At 43.6% G+C, this 15649-nt stretch overlaps 4 protein-coding genes across 9 annotated transcripts; 3 read left to right on the top strand and 1 right to left on the bottom strand.

Moving 5' to 3' along the window:
• The first annotated feature begins 3267 nt into the window (after positions 1-3267).
• si:ch211-286b5.5 (uncharacterized protein LOC100003596 homolog) lies at positions 3268-5504 on the top strand. Of its 2 annotated transcripts, none has more exons than XM_037473007.2 (3): positions 3268-3500; positions 4033-4159; positions 4543-5504. In XM_037473007.2, the coding sequence occupies exons 1-2, from the start codon at positions 3411-3413 to the stop codon at positions 4156-4158; spliced, it is 216 nt and encodes a 71-aa protein (XP_037328904.1). In that variant the 5' UTR covers positions 3268-3410; the 3' UTR covers position 4159; positions 4543-5504. The 2 variants fall into 2 exon arrangements, with proteins under 2 accessions (XP_037328904.1, XP_037328903.1); XM_037473006.2 differs by having other exon boundaries at positions 3271-3500; positions 4468-5504.
• A 578-nt stretch (positions 5505-6082) lies between these two features.
• On the top strand, positions 6083-10048 carry si:ch211-286b5.4 (afadin- and alpha-actinin-binding protein). Of its 3 annotated transcripts, none has more exons than XM_062564223.1 (13): positions 6083-6138; positions 6277-6328; positions 6472-6575; positions 6646-6714; positions 6808-6931; positions 7053-7131; positions 7208-7328; positions 7723-7876; positions 8048-8148; positions 8240-8401; positions 8601-8718; positions 8796-8964; positions 9136-10048. In XM_062564223.1, exons 2-13 carry the CDS (start codon positions 6277-6279, stop codon positions 9227-9229), a joined length of 1347 nt encoding a protein of 448 aa, XP_062420207.1. In that variant the 5' UTR covers positions 6083-6138; the 3' UTR covers positions 9230-10048. The 3 variants fall into 3 exon arrangements, with proteins under 3 accessions (XP_062420207.1, XP_037327175.2, XP_037327174.2); XM_037471278.2 differs by having other exon boundaries at positions 9133-10048; XM_037471277.2 differs by having other exon boundaries at positions 9085-10048.
• Positions 10049-10177: 129 nt separating this feature from the next.
• nanos3 (nanos homolog 3) lies at positions 10178-11707 on the top strand. Its single transcript, XM_037471279.2, has one exon. The coding sequence runs from the start codon at positions 10321-10323 to the stop codon at positions 11011-11013; it is 693 nt and encodes a 230-aa protein (XP_037327176.2). The 5' UTR covers positions 10178-10320; the 3' UTR covers positions 11014-11707.
• Positions 11708-11761: 54 nt separating this feature from the next.
• Positions 11762-15634, bottom strand: LOC119217548 (uncharacterized). 3 transcript variants are annotated; one of them, XM_037471276.2, is made up of 8 exons: positions 15507-15634; positions 15143-15188; positions 14894-14997; positions 14119-14810; positions 13431-13953; positions 13034-13167; positions 12485-12586; positions 11762-11978 (listed from the first exon to the last, which is right to left on the bottom strand). In XM_037471276.2, the coding sequence occupies exons 2-8, from the start codon at positions 15177-15179 to the stop codon at positions 11903-11905; spliced, it is 1668 nt and encodes a 555-aa protein (XP_037327173.2). In that variant the 5' UTR covers positions 15180-15188; positions 15507-15634; the 3' UTR covers positions 11762-11902. The 3 variants fall into 3 exon arrangements, with proteins under 3 accessions (XP_037327173.2, XP_037327170.2, XP_037327172.2); XM_037471273.2 differs by having other exon boundaries at positions 11762-12586; XM_037471275.2 differs by having other exon boundaries at positions 11762-12586; positions 14894-14988.
• Between the last annotated feature and the right edge of the window lie 15 nt (positions 15635-15649).

Here is a 15649-nt window from a genome sequence, read left to right as displayed (position 1 = left end):
GATTTTCCTACGCAGAGTTTTGTTCCCTGTGAGTATTGAGTGAGTTTTCCTTTTTTTTTTATTGGACTAAGAGCGCCCACGGACTAAGAGTTTTTGGAGTGGCCTTTTTTTAGTTCCCCCCCCCCCCCCCCCCCCTGCCAATTAAGGAGGCAGTTCTCGTTTTTGTTTGTTTCTCGTATTTTTGATTGTGAAATAAACTACGCCGTATTCCCGGCTGAACCTAAGCTGTGTCTGGTGTCGTGCACTTGGGGTCAGAGACAAACCATAACAGAAGGTAAAAGAAGCAAAAAGCGAGTAGAGTTTGGATGGCATTTGAGCAATTGGTAGTAGGGATGGAACCCTAAGTAAGTCTTCTTCTTCTTCCCACCATGACTCCTTGCATCTTCATCAAGACGCGGCAACCGCTCTTGAGCTGATGGATAGGCCCAGCAGGTCTAATGTTGTATTCACTCGTCTTTTCTTCATTCCAGTACCTCCACCATGGCCCGGTCTCTCCTGGCAGGCCTTCATCTCTCTCCCTAATCGGCTGCAGACGTGAGGCTTTGCCATTCCCCACAGAGCTGCGTTCAGTGTTCAGAGTGAGTGTGGAGGTACCTGGTGCAAAAAGGGCGGAAACCATGGCATCACTTTCAGGTTTTGCAAAAACTCAGTGTGCCACCTTGCCCTTGGGCTTTTGTCCTGAGGAAGCAGCTGGAGATGGCACTGGACCCTGGTATTGGTTGCCAGAAGATTCCTAATCGAGTGTAAAACTGTTTGAATGAATGTAATAAATGTGTGCTGTATGCTTTATGCATGCTAAGCTTTCTTATAAAGATGTTTTGCACTTTTTTGTGTCTCTACACAAACGCAAAATACATCTCTTTTGTATAATAGTGTAAACTGTCAATTTTATCTGTTTGTGGTATAAAATCAATGTGTAATTTTGTCAGTGTGCTTTACGTTGTACTTGGAATATGCAGTAGTGAACAAATTAGTTTTTCTCGATTGTTTACACACATTTTCTTAAAGCATGCCTCATACTCTCAGAACTCTGCACACAAATCGAAAAACATACACACAATGGGAAAAACCCCTCAATACTCCTGCAAAATAAAACTTTACATTCAAAACAATGTTATTTCTTCTCAAAATGGTATTTTGTTTTCAAATGACACACACAAACCATCATACGAATGGAGTTTTATAAGAACCAGTTGAACACCGATGTGCTCAATGTAAAACACTATGATGAATGGAAAACACTTCTTCTCCATTCATCATGACTTTGACCTTTTTTTTTTACACTTACTACTGACAGTACATACATAGGTGTGGTGTAAAAGATTTTAGAATATTGTTTTTATACTCAGAACACACAAATACATGGTGTAGGAGCCATACATCGGGTTTTGATTATTCTTTTGTATTCTTTCCTTCTACATTGTTTGTATGTGTGCGTGTGGTGTGACGTCATTTGTATCCACGACACCGTAAGGGGGTGTGGTGTGTGCAGTGTTGGGAAAGTTCACTTTCTACATGAACTAGTTCAAAGTTCAGTTCACATTTTAAAATGAACTAGTTCAGTTCATACTTCAAACTTAAATATTTGAACTAAGTTCAGTTCCAACTAGTTCAGTTCTTTTTTTCCCATATGTTGCTGCAAGCTATTATTTTTCAAAATTATTGCCACAGCCTAGAACCACAGACAGCAAATATTTTATCAGTTTTAACACTGAAGCTATGCATCAGATTTAATCTTCATATCCAATTTTGAATCCTCATCCAACCAGGGTTTACATTAGCATTGAGGGGACAGCATTTCCCCATTGTTGCTTTAATGTTGCTGTCCATTCACTCCACACTAGCAGCAGCTGCAGCGTTCACCCCTACAGTACATTCTCAAACATGCTGCTTGAATGGTCTTTTTTAAATAAGGAATAAAAACACGACAGTTATCATTAAGGTGCAAATGTTTGCAAAGAAAGGTCAGATTCCTTCCATCCTCACCGACCTTGTCAGTAACTTCATAAAACTCATTTAAATTATTATACGCCGCCTCTTTGCTACACGCAGCTGTCGCCTCCATGCATTACTTTTTTTTTTGATGACGCATGCGCGGTGCGACACTGGTGGCTGGTGTTGCCAGATCGGGTGTTTTTTCCGCTACTTATTAAGGCGCGTTTACGGTGTGTTTTCTATAGAAATCTGGCAACCTATTTGAACAACGTTAACCTGAAAGAACGTACCGTTCATAGACACCAGAATGAACGAGTTCACAGTAACGTTCATCGGGCATTAATACAGTACGTTCAGTTCACGTTCAGTTCATGAACTATCGATCAATGAACGCGTTCAGGCACAACACTGGGTGTGTGTATATTAGTGTGTGTGTGTTCACCTGTGGTGGGGGGTTGTTTGGAGCATGGCTGCAGGGTGAGCATGGGGGAAAAACTTTCTTTTGACCGTCACCGTCATTGTCATCACCATCGTTAACGTCATCGTCACTTCAATGGAGTTTCATGTGCGTTTGATACTCACTTGACCAATAAAATGCATCCGGTAAAGTAAGCGATTGGCGTATGTTTCTTCTCGGTGAAACGGAGTAATAAAGCTAACATCTAAAATACTTCAGTGCGACACGTCATTAGAAAAAAGTGTGTTTTAGATCTGCAATTTGAGTGTAAAGCAGGAATTGTGCTTGTAATATAGCAGAATTGATTCAGGGAGTTGGTGCATGAGTTACATGTTGTGGTCATTGTGTTTCAAGTACCAGTATTTGTGTGTAAACAATTGAGAAAAACTGTAAAGGTAAATAAAGTCCCAACTGACTTTGAAATTAGTGAACCACTATGATGAATGTTGCATTACATGTAGCACTGTCAGAGGATGAATAATGACAACGTTAGTGAGCCCCTGACTTCTCCTGCAGGGGTGGATTTTTGTGTTGAGAATGCCAGCCATAAAAACTCTACCTAACTAGTAGCCACAGGGTAAAGAAGACTTGAGCCTATTTGACATACTTAGCCTGTTCAAAAGTTGACGAATACCCGAAAATCTGGGATCCCATTTTGACGACCATTGGCTCATTACCCACACCTTGATGAGGAGATTATATTCAAAACAAGTGGCTATCAAATACAGTGCTGAGGTTGGTCAGCCTCCAGCTGAAGGTCACAGTATACAGGGCTCGGTTCTCTAGGAAACTCATAATAAGGGCCTATGTATGCAGGTGGGCGTTTAATGTATTTGATTGACATGCCGGGCGCTCAATAGAACGGCCCACTGGCACAGAAAGGGCGGGGCATCCAATGAGCAACGTTTCCCACTCGGGTTCAGGTTTCACGGCAGTTGGGGCTAATTTCCGCTCGTTGGTGGTGGCAGTGCAGACCCAGTAGCCCTCAGCCCTCTCTACTCAGCCGACAGCCGTCGCCATGTCCAACAACAACGCCAGCAACAACTTAATTATCGCCCAAAGGACGGTGAAGCAGCTCCGGTTAGAGGCCAGTATCCGGAGGATCAAGGTACGCAACCCCTAACACAAACACGGAAGACTGAGCTCACTTTTGAATGGCGGAGACAAACTGTTGCAGAAATGACACAGACGGGACTCTGACATCATGGGTTCCACAAAGCAGCCCCTTAAAGTCACGCACCACGCCAGCAGAGAGACACGGGCCGCTTTCTCGCCGACTGAACCGCGGGGACGAGTGGACCGGCTCCTCCGCGTCGTTACGGCGCAGAGTTGCGTCTGTTTGTTTTTTTCCTCTTTGGGACGCGTCGCCACTTTAAAGTGTCAAAGTGTCGAGAGGAAATGACACGTTCATCGAGGTTAAAGCTCCCGGGTGTTGGTAATCTGAGGGGAACGGGTATCGCCTGAAATGTCACACGGTGGACACACCCGTCCGTGTTTGGTCCCGTTGCTTGCAAATAATATGCAAAAAAGGGTGCCTTTTTTTTAGTCCGTGTATGTAAACGAGAGACCGAGCACATTTGAGCAGCATTACAACTGTGACAGGCTGTTATTGTGTCACCGTCGTGTGTCTGGCTCCGCAGGTGTCCCAGGCTGCTGCTGAGCTGAGGAACTTCTGTCAGCAGAATGCCTCCAAGGACCCCCTCTTGGTTGGGGTGCCCTCCAGTGATAATCCCTTCAGGCCCCCAAAGTCTTGCTCCCTGTTCTGAGGTAGGCCTGCTGCTCCACGGTTGAGGACGACAGGGAAGAAATTAATTACATCTTCACTATCAGTTTACATTGAATTTAACCAACTAATTATTTTCATCATAGATCAGTCGTTAAATTATTTCCTTATTGAAAAATGAACCCTTTTGTCATAAATTGAATGTGAGCCTGCAGAAAGAACAATACAGCTGTGAACTATAACAACCACTGAGGAATTTGTCACTCAAATTGACCTCATTAAGCATCAACCCTAAATTGACAGCATCACAAAAGGTGTTAAATGTTCTCCAATTGTATCTGTTTGTCTACAGCAGATAGAAAGGTGGAGGATTTTTGAACTGACCCATGGATTTACCCGTCTTCACTTCTTCCTGATGTTGCTGTAGATCGAACAGCGGCTCTTCTGGGGATGATGCATCACGGGACTGATGGGTTCAGGAGAGTGATGACACCCACTCGTTTGCCAAATTCAATGGATCCATAACTCCCATCTGTTACATTAAAACAGGGCCAAACTCAACTTAAAAATAATAAAATGTTGTTGAATCTAACTTGACTAATGATTAAGCCATTCCTGGTTTACATGATTAACGTTTCTTGTTTAAATCCGTGAAATTAGCCCACGTTATTGGCTATAGAGAGTGCAACTTCCTCTTGCTTTTTGTTTCGCAAGTCAAACATTAATTTAAACCAGGTGTTGCTTAAGAATGAGAACATTTTTTGTTTGTGTGTGTATACATACATACATACATGCATACATGCATACATGCATACATACATATATTCATACACACACACCATTATTATATTGTGTTTAAACATTAGCTGTCTATGTGGCCAACACAACCAATACATACTGGTAGCTTTTGAGCTACATTTATAGGTGTCTTAAACCATCCTTGTATTTGTGGCAATGGTAAAGGTGTTACTATTTGAAGGTACAGTGATATGGTACAGACTTTAACCACATCAATGCAGAGCATGTGATTGTACTTTGATTCAGTCTTTTTTTTCTGTATATATTTAACAGCCTGTTAAGGTTTGCAGCCTAAATGTTCCTGTCTTTGAAACCCATCAAGGCCTTACACTGTTGAATAGTGAATCATGGTAGCACACTTAATGTTTATTACTTTAGATACTGAAATGGCCAAACAGCAAGTTTTGAATATATCTTGCAGATTATTGTTTCTATTGAATGAGTTATGCTCCAGTGACTTATTGTGTTAATTGTTTTCCACATTGGAATTCTATTCCAATCAACCAAAACTTACTACTGTTAGCCTTTTTCTTTCCTAACTTTGCTACTTCAGGTAACCTTTTAAATAATAAACTACTTTTCTGAACACTGGTTAATTGCTATACGTGTTTTTTTTACACTTTAACAGCTCAAAGCAGATGTTACATAGAGGTTGCGGCCTCCAGATTTAGTTGTGGGTCAGTTGAGTGGATGAGATGAGTGTTTTGTAAGCCAATACACTGCTGGACTGAATTTACTGTAAAATGATTGTGCTGGACATCTGGTTACACTGCCATAAATGTACATCCTAACATTGCAGGCGGCACCACTAACTCTTAGCTGGCTGCTGCAAGTAGAAGCAGAACACTAGCATATTTATAATACTGATTCATATTTATAAGAAAATCAACTAGAAATGCTGGGAATATGTTGTGCTTTGTTTGCTCCACTTATGGTCTCTAACACCAAATTCACTCCATGTTTAAATTCAATTGACACCAACACCCGGCTGTGAGATTTGGGACTAAGGTAAATTTCAGCTCCTCCCCATGATATCTCTATATTAAACAATATATCGCTTCATACTTTTACAGCATGTGTTAAAGTGCAGTAAGCATTTGTTGCAATGAATCATTTGAAATCCTAAAGCTGCTTTTTTATTGGTAATTGGTAATTAGCGGAATTGCCATCACCTGGAATTAAAAGAAGCACCATCTGTCAGAGGAAGTGTCCCCTTTCGACTCGGGTAAGGCACTGCAGATATGGCCACTGATCCACTGTTAATGTCCTTTAGTGGTGTAAATGTCATGCGAGTATGTGTGTACACATTGTCTTGATCAAGTAAAATGTCCCCTTGTTGCTAATATGTGAATATGGCATGCAGATGGCTTCCAGGTTTGGCCAGAAGAGAGTTGGAAGAGGCTTGGAGTACTCGGGTAACACTCACCTTTTACCGGAAATATAGACGAACCAAAAGCTTTTAACTGTGAACGCTGAAAAGATTAGAATCCACAATCTCATCCACACCACCGCTTATCCCCGTCTTTAATTCCCCTTCTCCTCAACATGTTGACTACAGACACCCATGTGTCTAAAGATCTCAGCTCCTCGAATGAGCTCTCCCACAGCGCCTCCTGGTGGACTGAAAGAGGGGAGCCCCTAGAGCAAGGAGACCCCCTCAAAGTGGGTGTCAATAAATTAAACAGATTAGGGTTTATTCTAGGGGGGGACTAACTACATATGTATCATGTAGGAGCATCTAATGGAGATGGATGAGCATGTGGCCAGGCTTCAGGACATGCTGCGATGCGAACGGACCAAAGTAAGTTGTGTGACAGAAATGATGGAATATGTTTCCCTCTGAAATTACACTGCCCCCCCCCCCTTCTAAAAATGCCCTCCACCCTCTGAGCAGAGCACTCGTCTGCAGCTGCATTGTAACCACCTGGAGGCCGAGCTTAGGCTTCGAGAGCAGCTCACCAGCAGACTGAAGGAGCGAGTCGCTCAGCAGACTGACCGACACCGAGAGAAAGGACCCTGTGAGGCCCTCTGTCCAGCTGCACCTAAATTCACTGAATACTTCACTCCCAGCTGTTTGCTTCTAAATAAAGTATTTACTGAAACCAGGCAACACTTACCGGCTTGCATTGTTGTCTACAGCGATAGAGGTGCTGAACCTTCTGCCTGGAGGTCGAGGCAAACAAGGACAGCCGATCAAATCTTCCAGGTCCACTGCCAAGTAAGCGGACCCAATCATCACTTCCCTTCCTCCTCCGCCTCTCGATAATCCTCATTTGCTTCCCTCGGCCGTGCAGAGGAGAAGAGGGCACGCTGCGTCTGATGCTGGAGCGCAGAGAAGCAGAGCTCAGGGAGGCGATGAAGCTGCGCCACAGTCTCACCACATTACTCCATTCTCTCAGAGTCGACATGGAGCATGTGAGAATAAGACTTTAACTGAAGGCCGGTTCAGGTCGTTTCCAAGAATGTGTCGTGTTGGGCCCAAGTAATGATGAAATTAGGTTATTTTGACAAAACTATTAGTTGAACTGCACCGGTTGCTGCAGTGTTGTGTTAAAGCAGAGTTTTCCTGATACAAGGTCCATTTTTAGCAGCCATTGTGGTGCTTCAATTGGACATTTTAACTTTTCAGCCACCATGGGCAAAACGATCTTTTGGTGTTCAGGGAAACAAAGGAAGCTCCATCTGCTAAGAGGTCAGCTCTCCTGAAAGACCACTTAAAGGACATTGTGTTGATTGTTTCTTAAAACCTGAGTCCAAGATGCGTATTGAACTGGACACCTAAGTGCCAAGTCCCAATTTTCTTTTAAAGACCCTGTCCAACATGGTGGATGTTCAGGAGGAAGTCCAAATGGAAGACAAAGGGCTGGATCAAGCTGAGCGAGCGCTGGGTGACCATGTAACAGGAGGCGTGGTTCAGAGTTGGAGGCAGGTGCAGAAGAGACTGGGCAACGTTCCATCTGGAGGTAAATACCCCCGACGAACCCTCTTCAAAGTCCTGCTTTGATCGGTTTCCTTCTGAGACCAGAAGTACTGCAAATATACATTTTTCCTCTTTCATGCATTTTTGCCAAAAATGCTGATTGACAAACGCTTACATGAGGACAACGATGTGTGGTCTTTTCTTGACCGTGGAGGCCACTCTGGCGCCGATACTGACGACAAGCTCCTCGCTCGACTAGAGGCCGAACTGAAGGGGAGCCAACAGCTCGTCCAATTACAACAGCAGCTGCTGCAGGTTTAGTTAAACTTGCTCACACTTTATTCTTGCATGAACTTTTGTTGTAGTTATAGTTCAGCTTCAAAGCCCCGCCTTTGCCTGTTCACAGGACAACCTTGCTTCGCCTGCCACCTCTGAACTGGCTGATTCCTACTTTTTGGAAGAGTGGGAACGTCTTCAGGTGCGCTCGGCAGAGCTCGATCATCAGCGGCGGACTTTTGAAAGGGAGAGGCGGTCCTTCACCGACGCCGCCATCCGACTGAGCCATGAGGTGGGAGGAAGTCAAACACTGTTATTCATTTGCAAGTATACCTGGAAGGGATTTATAAGCCGTGTTGTGTATGACACCCTCTGTTCTTGGAGAGGTCCCTACCGTACCTCGCTACCCCTTTCAATGTGCATTTACAGTCCCCCATACAAAATATCACAGCATACTGGCTTACAAGGCTGCCGTTTTCTTGTGTCTACAGCGCCGTGATTTTGAGCAACAGAAGGCCTCTCTCCTGAAGCAGCATTATCTATGCGACTCGCCTCTGTCTGGTAAAGGAGCCCCAAGAAGCAACAACAGCAGACGGAGCACAGCCCTCGGTGAGTATGCAATCTCAAAAAACTAGATTGCACGGTGGGAGAAATGTACTTAACATGTTATGTGCATTTGACTCCAGGTTTCTCAAGTTTTAGGCCTGCTGGTATATCTGACTGTCTCCCCAGCACACCGTCTTCCACCCAGTCGGGGACAGCTACTCTTTCTGTATCGCATAAGGGAAGATTTGGAGTTCATACCCCAAGCACTCCTGAGCTGTACTCTGCCCTCAATCTGCCATACAACTGCAGGTTAGTCGTGGCAGTGCACACAAACCGAGAAAGATGAACAAACAGTCTTAAAGGTTCACCTGTGTTCACAAAGCTTTCAATTGACTTGTGTGTAAATGTTTTCGCCACTTTGGGCTAAAGGAATGGGTCCGAACCACTGCTATTACTCCCTCCTCTCTCCTCCCTCAGTAGCAGAGAGGTTGATGACCAGTCAGAGACATGGGACAGCCGAGTGGACGGGATGGTGCACACACCATGGGCTTCACACCTAGACTGGTCTTTTTAAAGCCATTATGATGATGGCATCAATCTTCTTGCATCTTATTTCCACAAAAAAATTCGTGCTTTCTATAATAACATTGTCTGTGAATAATGAAGTTAATGTGTTTTTTTTAACCTCTTGGTTAAATGATAAGCCGTCATGGAATTAATTTACACCGCTGATGATCATTCACAAATTATCCAATCAAATAATCTTTTGTCATTTTTATCTTAATTTTTTGTCTGTGGTCTTTGTTTAATAAAAAGGATGAAAAGTCTTGACAACTGTATGAAATACCCCAAATGTCCAGAATCTTGATGTATTTGATTCAACTCTCCTTTAATTAAAGATATCTCCAAGATTGTCCTGTTTTACCCACACAACAAAGCCAGCTCTTTATTATCCATAGCTGATTCAAACATCATAATTAGTACTTTTGTATCCTCTAGATATCATCTGCCCTCAATGCACCTTCTTAGATGGAGTGTTACATTTACGCAAGGCATGTCTTCAATCATAACATTCTGTGGTCAAGCGTGCTGCATGTTAGTATTAAAAACATTTAGCTCAAAATGCTGCTGCTATATTCTTCACTAAAGCTGTGTTCAGTAGTAAAGGATACAGCTCCAAATCTCTCAAATCAATTATTGTAATAACTGTATTTAAATACATTTCCACAATTCCAAACTATGGTCTTGTGAAATGTTGTTTAACCGAATCTGTTGATTATCTCCCTAACCCAAATATTTAATATATTAGTATGTATATATTAAATATATTTATATATGTATATATTAGAAAAACCAACAAACACAAATCGGTGGCAGCAAAAAGCGCATGCAGCTGTGCATGAGGGACCGACATGGCTTAATTCACCTTTAAATGACCTGCACGCGGGGTGCATGCGCTCATGTGATTGGCTGCTGGCACGGGGAGGAGTGTGCCTCGCTCCCTCTGGTCACCACTTGTGCTCAATTACCAATTACCAACTTCAGAACTTTGTCCGTGTGCCCGGTGTCGTATGTTAGCGGTCCTTTACATCGTTATTACAACGTCAACAACTCTCGCGTCGCGTGGTGGACAAAACGAAAGCCACCGGTCGAGAAGGAGCTAGAATGAACGGGATGGTTTGGGGACTTTCGCATCACCTGCCGAGTTTCATGGAGTCAGAAAGCAAAAGTTTCCAGCCCTGGAGAGACTACATAGGACTGTCGGACACAATCCGAGAGATCCTGGGCCGCCACGCGGCCCCCGAGGGCCCACTGACCGCCTCCGGTGCTCCACACTCCGAGTCGGATGACCTGTCCGAGGCACTTATGTCCGTGCGCATTACCGCAATTTGCCAAAGCAGCGACCTCGGCGCAGACTGCGCGCCACGCCTCCGCGCAGACTCCATGGCGCCGGGCTCTTTGGCTGGTCAACGTGCTGTCGATGGTGGTCTGTGGTACGCCACGAGCCCATTTCGTGCTGATAAACCAGAGGCGGTAGATTCAAAGCTACTGCCAAGCCCGCCAGGCTCCCGGGGCCCAAAAGAGCGCAAGAAGACATCTCGTCTCAAAACGACGGATCCACCATTGTCCGCGTCCCCCGAGCGCATGTTCTGCAGTTTCTGCAAGCACAACGGGGAGTCCGAGTTGGTGTGCGAATCCCACTGGCTGAAGAACCAGGTCGGAGACGTGCTGTGTCCCTATCTGCGGCAGTATGTGTGTCCTCTGTGCGGGGCCACGGGGGCCAAAGCTCACACCAAGCGCTTCTGTCCGAAGGTGGACAGCGCGTACAGCTCCGTGTACGCCAAGTGCAGACGCTGAACCAACTGGAGGCCAGCTCTCAGACACAGAAGGCTAAATCCTCCTTTACCTATAGTGTGGTTTCCTTTAATGCCACGTGTGTGTGTGTGTTTGTTTGTGTGTGGTTTGGTTTTTTTATTTGCATGCTTTCGCACGTTTGCTGTGTAGCTTTTTGTCTAATGCTGATTGGAGCCTTCCCAGCTGGTTTATTTGTCGGCCTGCGTCTTCTCGAACAGCGTCCATTAATATTTTGTAGAGCACTTTCAATAACGACTACCAGATATTCCGTTTGGGAGGAAAAAAAGCACACGTTTCAAAAGAAAACACATGTACGTTTGTTTTACATATTTTAAAAAAGTGGCCACCTGATGTCCATATTCATATCTCCCGTCCATGCATTGTAGGATATTAACCCTATAAAACCGCGGATGTTAGTCGTCAGTAATAACGTGACCACATCATGTGACCATGTCAGCATTTTAACCATTTTAAATGTGAGCAACTTGTTCTTGTTCCAAGGTGTTGAGCAAATACCTGTTCCTAAGGCATGCTATTTTTTATTTTGAAACTTGTAACTGTGGCTTTTCTAAAATGCCATTTCAGCTCTAATCACCTTGTAATAGTTGTAAAAAAAAGTGTGGAATTCTGTGTGAAATTATTGTAAATCTGAAGTTTATAAATGTACAAATTGGCCACATGTTTGTGTAAATGTCTTTTTCCTCATTCCTCATCCACATTCATAATAACAAAATACTTGTGTGACTGATTTGAATGAACACTCAGTTTTATTTGGGGAGAAAATGAAAAACTAGGCTGTTGCACATTACAGCAGTCAACAAAACAACGACAACAGATGAACCGTATGTTGATTCATTACCCACAAACAGTTATGAAAATGGTGAGATCATCCTCAACGTTTGCAGCCTCTTGAACCTTTACTGCGGCGCTGATTCTCCAGCTCTCTGTGGATGACCATGACCCTACGACTGGAAGAGGAGCGGATTTAGTTTAAATAACCTCATTCAATAACTTTTTTCCACTCACCGAGTATTTTAAGCAGAGTGACTAAACCTTTTAAGACCATAGTTTGTCATTATTGCCACTGGAGTGAGATTGTCTGCCTATTTTCCTAGAAAGATTTTAATTTGTCTATAAAATGTGATTCTCTACTACTAAACAGCATAGATTTAATTATTTTCCACATTTCCCCATCAATTTACCATCCACCCCATCAAAGCTTTCATTTACAGCTTTAAGGTGCCAAGAAGTCTACAGCTGACACAGCTACTGACACACTCCAGCCAATTAGAGCGCAGGGGCGTGAGCAGGACTAAATTGGCGAATTATATTAGGAGTCAAAAGTTCAACTGGGAAGAGAGAGAAGAGGGGATGAACACAGTGGGGAGTTTAGAAAAATGTGATTAAGTGGCCCAAAAGGAAACAAAAACCAAAAGAGATCATGTTTAAATGAAGGAATAATGAGTTTCTATACTTTAGAGTGGAGAGTTCTTTGATGAGTCCACAGATCAGGTCTGTAGCATCTTCATGATCTGCGGAACAAAGATCTTCTTCCCTCTCCATCACCTCCTCCTCACTAAATGCAGAGAAAGTACACAGTTAGATGGATGAAAAATAAGTGAAGTATGAGCTTGAAACAATTACCCATTTTTTTAAATGATATTTTAATTTAGCAGAACGAAAATGTGTAAATTGGATGTCACTGTTAAAAATATTGATGTACAAGGAATAATTCATGTAGAGTTGTGGAGACCAAATTTGAGGAGAAGCTTGTCAGACCCACAAACATGCCATTCATGAGGAAAATTAGGTGAAAATTTAAAACAAAACACTACAGTTGTTTTAGGGTCTTCTCAGTGTTCTCGGGACCTTATCAAACATGTGTCTCTGAGTACACAGCATGTTGATATGTTGTCTACTACCCCACCCCCTTGAAGTTGTAAACCTAGGGGAAACAACTTTCCGCCCCCCACTGTCACGTTTCTTGTGTGATTTTAACCCCCACTTGTTACTACTTCCTTACGTCAGAATGATGGTGTTCAGCTGCGAGTCTGAAACGTAATCCAAGTATCCAAATCCAAACGGGTCAGAAGTGTCCCTGGTCTGAGGGGGCTCAGCGTTCACAGTAGAAGAACCAGGCTCACCATCAGAATCACACTGTGTGCAACAAAAATAAATCAACCTTTTCTGTACAATTTCATCATGATAAGTAATTTTAATTTGATCCGGTTGTTTTTTTAGAAGACGGTTAGTGTGTTAGCAAATAAGAAATCAACTACCTGACTTCTCTCTAACTTTCTAAATTTGCAGTATTTTCCTTAAATATTTGAATTGCCACAACCATGCGAAGGCCTCAACGAAAGCTCACTATTATGAGCTTTTACTAGACCGGTACGTTCAAAGTTTGTCCCACCACTCACAGTGTCTTTAATGTCTGATCCACTGGGTGTCACCGGAGCCTCGAAAGGCTGCGCAGCCGTGACCCCTCCTGACGGTGCGTGTGTGAATGAAGCGCCTGCCTCAGCTAGGCCACCGTCCCTTTCACCACCAGTCAACTCTTCCCCTCTTGTCCTGGTCACACTGTTCACCTGCAGCAGAGCAGCCTCCGTGGCGTCACGATTCTCGGTCTCCTCACTCTGCGAGGAACCGGTGATGGCAGCACTCCGGTCGACTGCTGCTGACCCATCATTCCCGGCTTTCCATTGCTCCTGAAGTTTTTCAGCTACAATCTCTGCAGTGCCTCCCTCATGTTCCTGCTGCAACTGATTCCCCAAAAGCTCCTCCTCTTTCTCTACTGCAGGTAGGTCTGACTTTGGGGCACCAGTTTGCTCTGGACCGGGCCTTTCGCCTCCCTCCACCTCACAACTGTTTCCCTTTGAGCAGCCTGGATCGACACAAGTTCCCTCTGTGGCAGTGGGAGCAGTCTGGACTTCAGGTTCCGCCCTGTGTGTCATAAAGAAAGTTATCAACAAGAGAGACGTGCCACATTTGATTTGATCCTGTTAGCCTAATCAAGTATCTTTGTTGTGTTTTCACTTATTGATATGAATAATTAAAAAATGTTAGATATTTACATTATATTTGGTTTTCTCATGACATTATTCTGACCTGTCTTCCCCTCCACATTGACTAGACTGAAGGTTCATCTCTGCCTTTTCCTGCTCTGCAACATTGCCTTCTTGGATTGCTAGTGGGGAGGATATTGACGATACAATCTCTTCCTCAGCTGCAAGGTCAGCTGTGTTATTAAAGATCTGCTCTCCATCTTTGTCCGGTACATACTGCCCGTTTTCATGTTTTTTGGTTTGTAAAAAGTGACTGCGCTCCCTCTCTGTCAGACCACACATACCCATCCTTCGCTTCTTTTTGGCCGGAAACCCTGCTGCTGCCTCCTTCGCGTTTTCCTTGACATCAGTCATGCACACATTGCTGGGTACCTCTTGACTAACTTCTTGTTTTTTCTCAAAATGACAGGCAGAGTTCTCCTCTGCACCCAGTTGATCCTCCAGAGCAGCATCATCACCCTCTTCAGAGATTGATGAGAAGACTTGGAGTTGATCCGTGCATGGTTTGGATGGTGATGTGTTAAATTCCTTTGCTGTCATTTCCTCCTTATCCTTTTCAACCTTGTTGGTATTGTTATCGCCATGACCTTTAAAGCCCTTTAGCTTCAGAGAGTCATTGTTGGTAGTTGCAGTCTCTTCTCCCTCTTCAAGTGCTTTAACAGTAGATTCCTGCAGAGGGGATTGGTGGCATTGTAACAGTGAGGCATCCACTGTTGTCCCACCTCCTTCAGTGTCCTAAAATAAAGAAAACATAGAACTCTCAAATTTGACCTGATAAGAAGATAATATGTGATTGAATTTGGTTTCAATGTCATTACCTGATGCTGATGACGAGCAGCCTGGATATCACCAGTCTCTGAGAGTCCATCACTAGGAAATTCTCTCTTCTTTGACCTGAGGGACCGAGGCTGGGCTGTGCCAACTTAACACGTAAGGATCAACTCAATTTAAATTAAAATGAGCATATCAATGATAGTGGAGCAATTGTGAATCACATTTTCTTTCTAATAAATACAGAATATTGTTTGTTAGTTAGCCCGTGTAATGGATAACAGTAAATGCTTTACCACTGCTGTTGCTGGTCTTTGCTTTTCCTTTGGCCATGTCTTGGTCCTAAAAGAGAAAAAGGTTAAGACATAACAACATGTAAGGTATATAGCCCAAACTATTCCCAATGAGGCTGTTGTATCTGGTTAGTTTATAGACAACTCTAACTAACGTTAATGTTAATAATGTAACATGCAGGTGGCTAACGTTACCAATTTACGTTTACTGACTGAATGAAGAAAGTAAAAGATAAGATTAATGATGTGCTTTCTGAGTTAAAAAAAACAAAAACAAAAAACAATTGATAAAGGTTATTGCCAGTGGGAAGACAGTGACAAGATGTCGCTGTATATTTTTGTTTCCCGCGGCCGTACAACCACCCACCTGAGCCGAGCATCTGCCCTGTAATGTAACATGGGCGTTTTACGTCAGTAGCGTTCCGTCCAGCCGTAAAGCGCAATGCGCGTTGCCACTGGAGACGCAATGTAGGAAGTGAATTCCAGTTAACCGTTTCTTGTTTTGACAGT

The sequence above is a fragment of the Pungitius pungitius genome, chromosome 9 (assembly GCF_949316345.1).
Source record: "Pungitius pungitius chromosome 9, fPunPun2.1, whole genome shotgun sequence".
Classification (NCBI taxonomy): Eukaryota; Metazoa; Chordata; class Actinopteri; order Perciformes; family Gasterosteidae; genus Pungitius; species Pungitius pungitius.
This window is presented reverse-complemented; position numbering and strand designations above follow the sequence as displayed.

Coding starts and splice junctions, on each gene's coding strand:
- si:ch211-286b5.5 (XM_037473007.2), top strand. CDS start 3,411: ATGTCCAACAACAACGCCAGCAACAACTTAATTATCGCCCAAAGGACG. Junction 3,501..4,032: donor CCAGTATCCGGAGGATCAAG/GTACGCAACCCC, acceptor CTGGCTCCGCAG/GTGTCCCAGGCTGCTGCTGA.
- si:ch211-286b5.4 (XM_037471277.2), top strand. CDS start 6,277: ATGGCTTCCAGGTTTGGCCAGAAGAGAGTTGGAAGAGGCTTGGAGTAC. Junction 6,932..7,052: donor ACACCGAGAGAAAGGACCCT/GTGAGGCCCTCT, acceptor TGTTGTCTACAG/CGATAGAGGTGCTGAACCTT. Junction 8,149..8,239: donor TACAACAGCAGCTGCTGCAG/GTTTAGTTAAAC, acceptor GCCTGTTCACAG/GACAACCTTGCTTCGCCTGC.
- nanos3 (XM_037471279.2), top strand. CDS start 10,321: ATGAACGGGATGGTTTGGGGACTTTCGCATCACCTGCCGAGTTTCATG.
- LOC119217548 (XM_037471273.2), bottom strand. CDS start 15,179: ATGGCCAAAGGAAAAGCAAAGACCAGCAACAGCAGTG. Junction 14,811..14,893: donor CTGCTCGTCATCAGCATCAG/GTAATGACATTG, acceptor TCTTTATTTTAG/GACACTGAAGGAGGTGGGAC. Junction 13,954..14,118: donor CAATGTGGAGGGGAAGACAG/GTCAGAATAATG, acceptor TATGACACACAG/GGCGGAACCTGAAGTCCAGA.